This window comes from Myxine glutinosa, chromosome 3 (genome assembly GCF_964187855.1).
Source record: "Myxine glutinosa chromosome 3, kmMyxGlut1.1, whole genome shotgun sequence".
Taxonomy (NCBI): Eukaryota; Metazoa; Chordata; class Myxini; order Myxiniformes; family Myxinidae; genus Myxine; species Myxine glutinosa.
In genome coordinates, this window is record NC_136263.1 from 220,203,087 (window position 1) to 220,216,747 (window position 13,661).

At 49.1% G+C, this 13,661-nt stretch overlaps 2 protein-coding genes across 3 annotated transcripts in view; one reads left to right on the forward strand and one right to left on the reverse strand.

The window, feature by feature from the left end:
• Positions 1-7,718, reverse strand: part of LOC137422851 (long-chain fatty acid transport protein 4) — a 66,656-nt gene extending 58,938 nt beyond the window's left edge. The window contains exon 1 of one of the 2 annotated variants that reach the window (XR_010983591.2): positions 7,462-7,682. Coding sequence is in view for 1 of the 2 variants with exons in the window: in XM_068109438.2 (XP_067965539.1) it covers positions 7,462-7,619 (158 nt within the window). In the remaining variant the exon portion in view is untranslated. Of the gene's footprint in view, positions 1-7,461 lie in introns of both variants that reach the window. The other variant, XM_068109438.2, reaches the window with a different exon arrangement.
• A 415-nt stretch (positions 7,719-8,133) lies between these two features.
• On the forward strand, positions 8,134-11,186 carry LOC144891181 (uncharacterized). Its single transcript, XM_078773542.1, has 2 exons — positions 8,134-8,253; positions 8,857-11,186. Exon 2 carries the CDS (start codon positions 8,860-8,862, stop codon positions 9,997-9,999), a length of 1,140 nt encoding a protein of 379 aa, XP_078629668.1. The 5' UTR covers positions 8,134-8,253; positions 8,857-8,859; the 3' UTR covers positions 10,000-11,186.
• The last annotated feature ends 2,475 nt before the right edge of the window (positions 11,187-13,661 follow it).

Here is a 13,661-nt window from a genome sequence, read left to right on the forward strand (position 1 = left end):
GAAGGAAATCTCAGTTCCTTCCACCAAGCTCGGAACAAGTGTGTGTCTACCCTCAGGAGTGCCAGGAAGCACTATCTCTCCTCACTCAAGAATGAACTCTCAAACCTGTCTCCTTCCTCCAAATCCTGGTGGCGTCTGGTCAAATCCGTTTCTGGTGTTTGTTCCCCCTCCATCCCCTCCCTTACCTCAAATGGCCACACAGTTGACATCGCACGTGACAAAGCCGAATGCCTCAACTCTGTGTTTGCCTCAAAATCCTTAGTCCCAAACCCCATCTCTCTCTGTTCCCACCTTTCCCAGTCGAACCAAACTGCTCCTGGACTCTGTGACCTTCTCTCCTGACAAGGTGGAGGAGTTTTTGTCAAACCTCGACTCTGATTCTGCAACTGGACCAGATGGCATCAGCCCACGGGTCCTAAAATCCTGCTCTGCCGCTCTATCTCACCCTCTCTCTGTTCTTTTCACCCTATCCTTTGCTCAAGGTCATCTGCCAGCATCCTGGAAATCAGCAAACATTACCGCTTTACACAAAAAAGGTGCAAAAACAGATCCTTGCAACTACAGACCAATCAGCCTGCTCCCAATTATCAGCAAAGTCATGGAATCCATCATTGCTTCGGATATGAAATCTTTCCTCTTCTCCAATGGCTTGATCTCTGATCATCAATTTGGTTTCAGACCAGGTCACTCTACTCTGGACATGCTGCTTCTGCTGTCTCAACAATGGATGGAGGTCCTCAATGCCAAACAGGAAATCAGAGCTGTCTCCCTTGACATATCACGTACCTTCGATACGGTCTGGCACCCAGCTCTGCTCACCAAACTCTCCTCCTATGGTATCCATGGAAATCTCCATGCATGGCTTGCGGACTTCCTCTCTGGTCGTAGTCAACGTGTGGCCCTGAATGGATTTCTCTCATCTCCCCTTCCCGTTCAGGCTGGAGTTCCCCAAGGCAGTGTGCTGGGCCCTGTGCTTTTTCTGGTCTTTATCAATGATCTCTCCGACTCTCTGGAAAATCCTCTGTATCTCTTTGCTGATGACTCCACTCTCTGCCGCTCCATTCCTCTTCCCTCAGATCGGCAGTCTGCAGCCTCCTCACTCTCTGAAGACCTGGACAAAATCACAGACTGGTCAAACATGTGGAACATGTCTTTCAATCCTGACAAATCTCACACTCTTACTATGTCTCTCCGAAAAGATCGACTGGACAACCCTCCCATCTACTTTCTCAACAATCCTCTCCAAGAAGTTCTGTCGCTCAAGCTTTTGGGTCTCACCATCTGCCATGATCTTTCTTGGGAAAACCACATTTCCAAGCTGGCCTCCAAAGCCAGTCGCCGACTGGGCATCGTCCGTCGTGCGAAGTCCTTCCTAGGCACACCTGAGCTCCTCACCACATACAAGGCTTTCATCCGCAGCTCAATGGAATACTGTTCTCCCCTATGGGCTGGTGCTCCTGCCTCACACCTGGCTCGGCTTCACGCTGTTGAATCCAAAGCTTTCAGAATCATTGGAATCTCCCGCGATGAAGCTATCTCTGAGGGCCTTTCACTCACTCACCGCAGGCAGGTTGGTGGTCTTTCTGTCTTCTACCGACTCCTCTCCGGCCTTACTCCCCCAGCTCTCTCTGTGCTCTGTCCCCCAAATATTCCTACAGGTCGCACAAGATCTGCCAGCCACCCTCTGATGGTTAAACTGCCAAAATCTCGGCTCTCTGCTCACCTTCACTCTTTCATTCCTCTTTTCTCCCGCCTCTGGAACAAACTCCCACACTCACTTCAATCACACTCCTCCCTCCAGGTCTTCAAAACAGCTGTTCACCACCATCTCTTATCTTCCCCCATCCAAAACCTTGATCTTTTCTACCCCCACTAATTCACCCCAGATCCACCTTGTTTGAAATTCCAACTTCTTTCCTGGAAGTCTTGGCAGTGTCCATATGTTTTATACCTCTCCCACCCCCCCCCCCCTTCCCATGCCTCCCCTCCAAAGCCCTCTCCCTCCCACAGTTCTCTCGATGTCTCCATGTCTCTCGGTCCCTGCTCTCAAATGTTGTGTTTGTGTCCTTCCCCCTCTCTCCCCATCTTGTCTACCGCTCCCGATGTTATTTGTTTTGTGTGTCTGTTTGTCTTTCTGTGTGATTAATGTTCGCTCTTTCACGAGCCTCGATCTTGTATACAAAAAAATAAATAAAAAAAAACTAAAAAAAAAACTGCTGGTGACGTCCGAAGGTGTCTGTGACGGTGACTGTGTCTGAAGAAAAGTAGCGTCTGGAATGCCATCAGCTCTGCCACATGTTCACTTGATAATTCATTCAGACATTGCTCGATAACAATGGATACTGGTTACTCGATAAGAATGGATACCGGTTACTCGATAAGAATGGATACCGGTTACTCGATAAGAATGGATACCGGCTACTCGATAAGAATTGATACCGGCTACTCGATAAGAATGGATACCGGCTACTCGATAAGAATGGATACCGGCTACTCGATAAGAATGGATACCGGTTACTCGATAAGAATGGTTACTGGTTACTCGATAAGAATGGATACTTGTTACTCCATAACAATGGATACTGGTTACTCGATAAGAATTGATACTTGTTACTCGATAAGAATGGATACTGGTTACTCCATAAGAATGGATACTGGTTACTCGATAAGAATGGATACTTGTTACTCGATAAGAATGGATACTGGTTACTCGATAAGAATGGATACTGGTTACTCGATAAGAATGGATACTGGTTACTCGATAAGAATGGATACTGGTTACTCGATAAGAATGGATACTGGTTACTCGATAAGAATGGATACTGGTTACTCCATAAGAATGGATACTGGTTACTCCATAAGAATGGATACTGGTTACTCCATAAGAATGGATACTGGTTACTCGATAAGAATGGATACTGGTTACTCCATAAGAATGGATACTGGTTACTCGATAAGAATGGATACTTTTTACTCGATAAGAATGGATACTTTTTACTCGATAAGAATGGATACTGGTTACTCGATAAGAATGGATACTGGTTACTCGATAAGAATGGATACTGGTTACTCGATAAGAATGGATACTGGTTACTCCATAAGAATGGATACTGGTTACTCCATAAGAATGGATACTGGTTACTCCATAAGAATGGATGCTGGTTACTCGATAAGAATGGATGCTGGTTACTCGATAAGAATGGATACTGGTTACTCGATAATAATGGATACTGGTTACTCGATAAGAATGGATGCTGGTTACTCGATAAGAATGGATGCTGGTTACTCGATAAGAATGGATGCTGGTTACTCGATAAGAATGGATGCTGGTTACTCGATAAGAATGGATGCTGGTTACTCGATAAGAATGGATGCTGGTTACTCGACAAGAATGGATGCTGGTTACTCGACAAGAATGGATGCTGGTTACTCGATAAGAATGGATACTGGTTACTCGACAATAATGGATACTGGTTACTCGACAAGAATGGATACTGGTTACTCGACAAGAATGGATGCTGGTTACTCGACAAGAATGGATGCTGGTTACTCGACAAGAATGGATGCTGGTTACTCGATAAGAATGGTTCCTGGTTACTCGATAAGAATGGATACTGGTTACTCGACAAGAATGGATGCTGGTTACTCGACAAGAATGGATGCTGGTTACTCGATAAGAATGGATACTGGTTACTCGACAATAATGGATACTGGTTACTCGACAAGAATGGATACTGGTTACTCGACAAGAATGGATGCTGGTTACTCGACAAGAATGGATGCTGGTTACTCGACAAGAATGGATGCTGGTTACTCGATAAGAATGGTTCCTGGTTACTCGATAAGAATGGATACTGGTTACTCGACAAGAATGGATGCTGGTTACTCGACAAGAATGGATGCTGGTTACTCGATAAGAATGGATACTGGTTACTCGATAAGAATGGATACTGGTTACTCGATAAGAATGGATACTGGTTCCTCAATAAGAATGGATACTGGTTACTCGATAAGAATGGATACTGGTTACTCGATAAGAATGGATACTGCTTCCTCGATAAGAATGGATGCTGGTTACTCGATAAGAATGGATACTGGTTACTCGATAAGAATTGATACTGGTTACTCGACAAGAATGGATACTGGTTACTCGATAAGAATGGATACTGTTTCCTCGATAAGAATGGATGCTGGTTACTCGATAAGAATGGATGCTGGTTACTCGATAAGAATGGATGCTGGTTACTCGATAAGAATGGATGCTGGTTACTCGACAAGAATGGATGCTGGTTACTCGATAAGAATGGATACTGGTTACTCGATAAGAATGGATACTGGTTACTCGATAAGAATGGATGCTGGTTACTCGATAAGAATGGATACTGGTTACGCGATAAGAATGGATACTGGTTACTCGATAAGAATGGATACTGGTTACTCATTCTCTTCAAACGAGTTTTCACAACCTGGATGAACAAGTCTAAAAATCTTGCAAAGCTCTTGTGTACCTTCAATTCGAGCTTTCATTTCACCTAACACCCTGGTTTCGTACACTGGAATACACATTTACTCTAATGTTGAACATGTTTGCCTGGGGCTCGTCCTCAGGTTGAGGTAATGAGTTGTTGAGCTCACCGGGTCACCTGGTGACTCGCCTGGTCGCGAGTGATCTTGACATCGGCCTCCTCTTTATCCAAGCTTTGGGACACGCAGACATACCTGACTCTTTCCAGGTATGCTTCAAATTTGTTAGCATTTCTCATTTCCTCAAACACACTGGAGATGCTTCTGGAAATGGTCGAAGACTACGAACAGATCATTCCTCTCGACTTGCAGAAGGCGTTGATAGACAGGTAGACAGCTTCAAGGTGAGCATGCGTACCTCTAGGCCATGGTGCAAGTACAACATTATTGATTAAATAATAGATCTTCACGATCAAAGGTTCAGTTAGAAAGGAGAGGAAACATGTTTTTGTTTGTATCGATCAAAGTAAGGTTCATGGTGGAGCTTGTGAAATAAATCACATTCAGGATAAGGTATTACTGTGTACATCAGTGTACTTTGACGGGAATCACAAGAACGTTAATAGAGAAATGGCAAACACACGGCATATGGGATTTTAACCTGGAGTGTGAGCATCGCGAGCCATTGGTTCAGTTGGGAACACCAAGCAGGACAAATTCTGGGGTATGAAAGCTCATCCTACTGTTACGTGCTCCTCCCCAAACCCCGGCCACGGTGTACCTCCGAGCCCCGAAAGAGGTCACGGCAGAAAGATGTGCTATTATGTGTGTCAATGACCAATGGTGAAACCACACCAATCAATTGTTACAAAAACCAGGTATTGTATTAAAACCACACAATAATAACAAGTAACGCACGTACAAGAAAACCTCACTTGCACAGCAAACACCATATAATTTCTATGATGGTACCACCAATTTCCTGAATCAATAACTCACGGTATTCCCACGTGAGCAATCGGTAACATCCCCCCAAAGTCACTGTGTCACGAGACCAGGCCAAAGTCGATCCCCTTGGCTCTCGCGATCACACGAAAAGGTCATACTGAGACAGTGAGACATGAACCCAGAACGGCTAACAGTCGATGCTGCAGAAGAGCCGCTTGGTGAAGTGTCGGGCCGACGTCGGTCCGGTAAAAGTTCACCCAAAAGGCGACTGGGAATTCACACCTTCGGTTCACCAGACAATGACGCTGACATGAACGATCAGCGTCTCCCAAGCGGAGAACCGCGAAGAACCGCGAGTTCCCAAGCGAAATCCACGACACACACGAAAACCAGGCGAATGGCTGGTGTGAGGTGAAATGGCTGGTGCGAGGTGATATGCCGGACGGGCCGGTAATGGAGGTGTACCTGCTCTCCAGCGATGATTCACTTTCGGAACCAAAAGCAAAACCCGTCACGCAGGTTTATTTGCCACAGCAATAATGACACCGTCACAGGAATCCCTTTCCCGGGGAAACCAATATTTGCTCATGACCAATGTCCACCAGCATCCGCTCGACACCTCAAAGCAGATTGGCCTTCCTTTCCCGATCTCACTCGATCCGCTCGCCCGCCTCTTCTTCTTCTTCCGTTTTCTCTCTCACCCATCTCGTTTTCCTTCTGAAACATTATTTTTTATCTTTGAAGACAGTTATCTCCATTTCACACTCAAACTGTAACAATAATAGTACATGAAACTAAAAATGCTTCAAGTGGATGACAACCACAAAGACGGAAGTGACGAACCCATATCACGAGGCACAGCTAACGCATGTCTCCCATTGGACAAGTTCCTGGGATTCCCCCAAATGACATAATGGCGAGCATATTGGTTCAGTGGGGAACACCAAGCAGGACAAATCCTGGGGTATAAAAGCTCGTCCTAGGCACAGCTAACGCATGTCCCCCATTGGACAAGTTCCTGGGATCCCCCCAAATGACATAATGGCGAGCATATTGGTTCAGTGGGGAACACCAAGCAGGACAAATCCTGGGGTATAAAAGCTCGTCCTAGGCACAGCTAACGCATGTCCCCCATTGGACAAGTTCCTGGGATCCCCCCAAATGACGTAATCACGAACACATTGCCGTATGGAGATTATCGTGCGGGGAAATCAACACTTTACCTTTTACAATGTGTGCTTGGATTACTAACCCTAACCCTAACGGGCTAACCCTAACCCTAACGGGCTAACCATAACCCTAACGGGCTAACCCTAATGGGCTAACCCTAACGGGCTAACCCTAACCCTAACGGGCTAACCCTAACCCTGTCGGGCTAACCCGAACCCTGTCGGGCTAACCCTAACCCTAACGGTCTAACCCCAACCCTAACGGGCTAACCCTAACCCTAACCCTAACGGGCTAACCCTAACCCGAACTACTCGGCCTTGCTCTGTGAACCTCGAACAACAAGCATTCTGAGTATTGCGCTGCAATACATGTCCCCTACCGGCAGTCTGTCGTCCGTAAAACCGTTGGGGAAATTACCAAAGTTCAAAGTGCCATAACTTTGTCAAAAATGATCGAAACGTCGTGAAGTTCGAACTTGATCTGTAACTTATCATGAGGAAACCATGTGCCAAGTTTGAAATCATTAGCATTAAGAGTTTAGAAAAAAAGTCCGGAAAACTGTTCTTTGCATGACGGACTGACAAAATGACAGACTGACAGACGGAGGGACGGAGTGCAAACCTATAGTCCCCTCCGGTGTACACCGGTAGGGGACTAATAAGCCGGCTCTACCAACGGGCTTTGAAATCCGGTTACGTACACGACAAATACCTGCTCATTGATGATAATAATAATATCCGTTATTTAAACACGAAACAAGTTGTGAAAGATCGACTCATTTCCGGGGAATCCCACATAGAGTAGACGTACACGTGGAGCACGTGCTCATAGTTTATGAAAGCAAACTTTGTTTTCAGGCGACGTAAGCGATGGACTCACTGAAGGTCACGTCGCACCGTGAGGCAAAATACACGCACAAAACGCCATCCCCCGCACGCCAGGTAGCCACAGGTGGCGAGGCCGAACGCCGGCAGCCAGGGCACCCATATCCGCAGCCCAAGCAGCAGGGACACCGAGAAGGCGAACCGACGAGACATTCCACTCTATGACCAGGAAGAGGAGAAAGGACGACGCATCGACCTCTCAAAACAGCTGTGAATATCCGCCCACAACACCGGAATACCAGGAAGTAGAGTAAAACAAAGGAGATCCGCGCCCGGCCGGAGGAAATATTTAACTTTTACCGATTTATAATCTTCTAAACACACGATGAGTAATAAATACAAGCGGAGAGAATAGCGTCACAAACATGACATGTTAGAAACCAGCCAAACTGGTCATTACTTTGCGATACACCTCCGATAAATCTGTAATATCATTTAGTGCGTACCTGTAATTATTAAATAATGTACACGTGGAATAGTTTGATTTATGAAGAGTATTCATTCTTTGCCACCAGAGCTTCGTTCACACGGAATGGGAAATTTCGGTCTTTGGATCGATATCGATCGCCAATCCCGGAATTCCATAGCATAAGCGAGAGTGCGATGTGGTTCGTACTTTTCCTTATTTACATGAACGATCTCTTCTCTCAGACGCACATTGAGCCTTATGAAGAAGAAGATGAAACAAAATGTTGAGGTCGGCAAAGCCTGAGATCTGAAACGTGACTTTATTCAACTGCAGGAAGAATGAGTGCTGAAACCAAACTACGTCATTAAAAAAACGAAGGTTAACTGCCAGATGGGTTATCTTCTATCTATATATATGTAAAAGAAAGTTTTTGTTTGTTTGTCTGCACGCACTAATCTCCTGAACGGTGAAAGATAGCAGGAAACCTCTAATACAAAAAATGTCGGGACGGGCCCCGGGAAGGTTATAGGCTCGGTGGCGAGGCCGGTCGAGGCCGCTTCGGCCGGGCTGGGCCCATTTCGCAATTAAAAGCTGAGCTGAATTATAGTAGTCAATCTCCTACGGCCGCGAGGGAAAAGCTGAATTATAGTAGTATAGTAAGGGAAACATATGAAGATCTGTTAACTAAATTGTTACCAAAACATTTCTTCACCAATATGTTTGTAAAGGTGTGTAATAACATGTGTTAAAATGTTGAAGGTCAACTCCCGTGGGAAACCCAGAAAAAAAGCTGTTGAATTCGGGTACCGAAAAATTATTTTCGAGAATTTTTATTTTTTTAAATCGGCCCTTAAGTAACTTATGAGGGGTCAAATAAGGGTTTTTCATGATTCTGAGTTGATTGTTAACATTTATATTTCACCACAGACACTCCTTTGTGGAAAAATAATTTCTAAATATATCTCATTTTCTACTTTGCAGGACATGGAGTCCAGCAATATGGATGAAGACGTTACTCCACCTGTGCTCAATTGCTTCATCTGTGCACGCTCGGATACACCAGCTGAAAGGCTCATACAGGCAACTCCAAAGGGATACTCAACTTTATTGAAACAAGCAGAAACTGTCGAAAATGTTACTGTTGTGGAACGTATGAAGGAGGCTCAAAAGGAAGGAAAACTGAGGTACCACCAGAAGTGTAAAAATGATCTGTACAACAACTTTGTTGCAACCGCCAAGAAGTCAGCTCAAGCATCAAAGGCAGAGAAAGAGTCATCAAAGTTGAAGAGAAGACGCACTACTTGTGAGTTCAGTTCATCAACTGGCTGCAGTTCTAGAAGATCACAGTCAGTTGACCTCCTGTATAAGGATGTATGCATTCTTTGCAACCAACCAGCCCAGCTCGACAAAAATAATCCAGCACAAGCTAGAAAGAAATACAGAGTGCCAGATCATTTGACTGCAGATACACTGAAGGCACGCTTGCTGAAGACAGCACGGAGTCGCGGGGATGACTGGGGCACTGAAGTCACTGGACGCCTGGAAGGGATCAACGACTTGGTAGCAGAAGAAACACTGTACCATTTGCGATGCAAACTTATGTTTGCGAGAGGTGACAGTTTGTCCAAGACTGATGAGGAAGGAAAAAGGAAGAGAGGACAGAGGAGTGTTGATGAGGAGCGAGAGGCAGTTTTTATTGAATTCTGCGAATGGTTAGACTCAGAATTAGAGCATGGGGTAATGAACATGGACCAAGTCCATGAAAAGCTGCAGGAGTTTGATCAGTCACCAGAGAAGAGCCTTTCTTATTCAAAGCAATTCAAAGCAACACCTTGTATTTCACAGACTCAGATCATAAAGACGGCACTCAAGTTCATATCCAATGATATTGCCTTGATTGATTTAGGTCCAAAGTCATACCCCACCACACACAGTATGACTGACATCGATAGTCAGCTGACACTTGTTCCTGCAAGCCTTCAGATGTTCTTGAGACCGATTGTCAAGACAGACGAAAGAGTTGCCGTTTGGGGGCAGAATTTTATTAAGGCCTGTCGACCTCGGTCTGGAGTATTGCCACACCAAATGGGGCTTGCCATACAACTTGATCATAGATTTGGGTAAAAATGGATGCTCAACAAGTTCCACCGGCTGGGATACACTGAGTCTTACACGGAGACACAAAACTACAAATACTGCTTCCTTAATAGTAGGAGTGGAGATGATGTTCCAGATACTTCTGGCACTCTTGACACCATTGTGGAGGAAACCGATGAACAGATCAATGATGAGGTTGTGGTTGATGCTGCGCTTGAGGATCAATCAGTGATGACAGCCAAAGTGCCAGCCAGTGAAAGTGAATTGTCAAGTAATGATCAGGTGGTCTTTATGGAGGTTGGGGAAACAAACAATGCAGTCACTCAGTTTGTTGGAGACATTAAACATTGTCTCTATTCACGGAAACACTCCCTTTCACTCAATGGGTTGGATCGAAGTCACCTCTCCGGCACCACCTTTGCCAGATCCACAGACAACAGCAGCTTTCCCCCGGGTGAAGTTGAAGGCACTCGACAAAGCTAAGATCCTGAGAGGAACTGAAGTAAAGATTATTCCATTTACGAACAGGAAACAGATAGGAACGAACGCGATCATGTTTCTCCCCCTCGCTGAGCTTTCCTCCTCCCTGGCTCATGATCAGCCACTCCTCACTCCAGGTGACACACTCTGGGCAGCGGCAGGAGTGATCAAACCAGAGACTCTACCTCCAACAGAGGGTGCAGCTGCACAACATTCACTCCGTGCCTACCTGCAGACCCGGGACTGGATCCTTCTACAGAGCATGTCTCTGAACCCCAGTGACTATGGATGGACAATAGGTGTGCATGGGTATGAGCCAGTTCCAACACTGGACCCCACGGCTCCTGAGGAGCTATTGCAGTTCACGAGCTGTAATTGTCTTGGAGATTGCAGCAACCGGCGATGCAGCTGCAAGAAGAATGGGGTCACGTGCATCTCGGCCTGTGGAGTCTGTAATGGCATTACATGCAGAAACTGCAGTCATGATGTTGTTGAGTCTGAAGAAGACATAGACAATGACTGTTGAAACTTCTGACATTGTGAATGAGAAATAACTCTTGAGTATTATATATGTATGTGAAATAAAAGCTACTTTGTGTGTAAATGTAAAAGTGAAAATATAAATGTTAACAATCAACTCAGAATCATGAAAAACCCTTATTTGACCCCTCATAAGTTACTTAAGGGCCGATTAAAAAAAATAAAAATTCTCGAAAATAATTTTTCGGTACCCGAATTCAACAGCTTTTTTTCTGGGTTTCCCACGGGAGTTGAACTTCAACATTTTAACACATGTTATTACACACCTTTACAAACATATTGGTGAAGAAACTTTTTGGTAACAATTTAGTTAACAGATTTGTGAAATATCTCATAAAATGCCCTTACTAGTAATGAAGCGCTGGTGCTGCGCGCGCTAAGGCTTACGAAAGGACCAAGCGGACAACGCGGTTCATACAAAAGAGTCTTTATTCAAAGCACTCAAACTGCAGCACTCAGCTGCTCGGGGCTGCGCACCCCGTGTATATCCTGAGGCCACGCCTCTCTCCCCGGCGTGGCCCACCCCCACTTGGTGTGCGGGGTGATGTCACCACGTCAGTGCTTTCGTGTCCGCCACAGGCGCCCCCCCCAGAATCCCCGCGCACCTGAAGGGTCAGTTTGCGGGGCAAACGGATGACCCGGCCGAAGCACCCCCTGGCGACTGGCGGCGTCCGGGATGCCATCTGGGATGCCTCCGGCTGCCCCTGGGATGGGTGCAGGACCGGGGGGCGGCGGGGCTGGGCGGTGCCGGGGGTCCGCCCGCAGGGGTGCGGCCCCGACGCGGGGGTCGGGCCACTGGCGGTGGATGTTCCACGTCGAGGTGGGCCGGCTTGAGGCGGTCCACAGAAATGCGGTCAGGAGTACCGCCGATGTCCAGGGTGAAGTGCTTCACCCCGGTCTCCAGCACGCGGAAAGGCCCGTCGTACGGGGGCCGCAGTGGTGTCCGGTGGGCATCGTGGCAGACGAAGACGTACTCCGCCGTGCGAAGCTCCGGGGCGACGTGCGTCGGTGGGTGCCCGTGGCGTGCCGTTGGCACCGGGGCGAACCTCTGGGCGGTCTCCTGCAGAGCGGAGCGCTGCTGTGCCGCGGACCATGGTGCCATGGAGTCGGGGAGGAACTCGTCCGGCACCCGCAGCGGTTGCCCGAAGAACAACTCCGTGCGGATGCGCGCAGGTCATCCTTGGGCGCCGTCCGGAGGCCCAGCAGGACCCAGGGGAGCCTGTCGACCCAGCCGCCGTCGCAGAGGGTGGCCCAGAGCGCGGCCTTCAATGAGCGGTGGAATCGCTCGCACAGGCCGTTAGCCTGGGGGTGGTAGGCCGTGGATCGGTGCAGCCGGACCCCGAGCCCCCGCGCGACCGCCCCCCAGAGCTCCGAGGTGAACTGGGGGCCGCGGTCGGACGAGATGTCTGAGGGGGCACCGAACCGGGCGACTCAGGTGGCGATGAACTCCTGCACGATGTCCGCCGCCGTCGACGACGCCAAGGGCACGGCCTCCGGCCACCGGGTGGTGCGGTCCACCATGGTGAGGACGTGGTTGAAACCCCGCGAGGGGGGCAGAGGTCCCACCAGGTCCACGTGGACGTGGTCAAACCGGCGTTCCGGCACCGTAAACGGGGCCAATGGGGCCTGGGTGTGCCGGTGCACCTTGGCGCGCTGGCACGCGAGGCACGTCCTGGCCCAGCCGCGGACGGCCTTCCAGAGGCCATGCCAGATGAATTTGTCGGCGATCAACCTCTGGGAGGCCCTCGTGCCCGGGTGGGACAGGCCGTGGATGGCGTCAAACACCTGGCGCTGCCAGCCCGCGGGCACGATGGGGCGAGGCCGCCCGAGGGAGACGTCGCACAAGAGGGCCGCGGCCGCGCCGTCGAACGGCACCTCGGTGATGCGGAGGCCCGTGACGGCGGTCCGCAAGGCCTGGACGTCGGGGTCAGCGGCCTGGTCCGCTGCCATCCGGGCATAGTCAATGCCGAGGTGGACTGCATGGGCGACGGCCCGGGAAAGGCAATCCGCCACCGGGTTGTCCTTCCCCGAGACGTGCCGGATGTCCGTCGTGTACTCGGACACGGCCGAGAGGTGATGCTGCTGCCGGGCCGACCACGGCTCGGTGACCTTGCCCATCGCGAAGACCAGCGGCTTGTGGTCGACGAAGGCCGTGACCGCACGGCCCTCGAGCAGATGGCGGAAGTGCCTGACCGCCAAGTGAAGCCCGAGCAACTCGCGGTCGAAGGTACTGTAACGGCATTCGGGCGGGCGAAGCTGCCGGCTAAAGAACGCCAGCGGTTGCCAAGCTCCACGCACCCATTGCTCATGCACCGCGCCCACCGCGTAGTCCGAGGCGTCGGTGGTGAGGGCGATCGGTGCATCGGGCGCCGGGTGCGCGAGCATGGTGGCATTAGCCAAGGCGAGCTTCGTGCCCGTGAACGCCACGTCCATCTGCTCGGTCCAGGTAACGTCACCTTTGCCTGGCTTACCTCGGAGAGCTTCGTGCAGGGGGCGCAGGAGCTGGGCGATACGGGGCAGGAACCGTTGGTAAAAGTTCACCATGCCCAGGAACTCCTGCAGCCCCCTGATCGTGCGGGGGGCGCGGAAACCCCTTCACCGCCTCCACCTTGGCCGGCAGGGGGACGGCTCCGTGCCTGGTGACGCGGTGCCCCAAAAAAATCGATTTC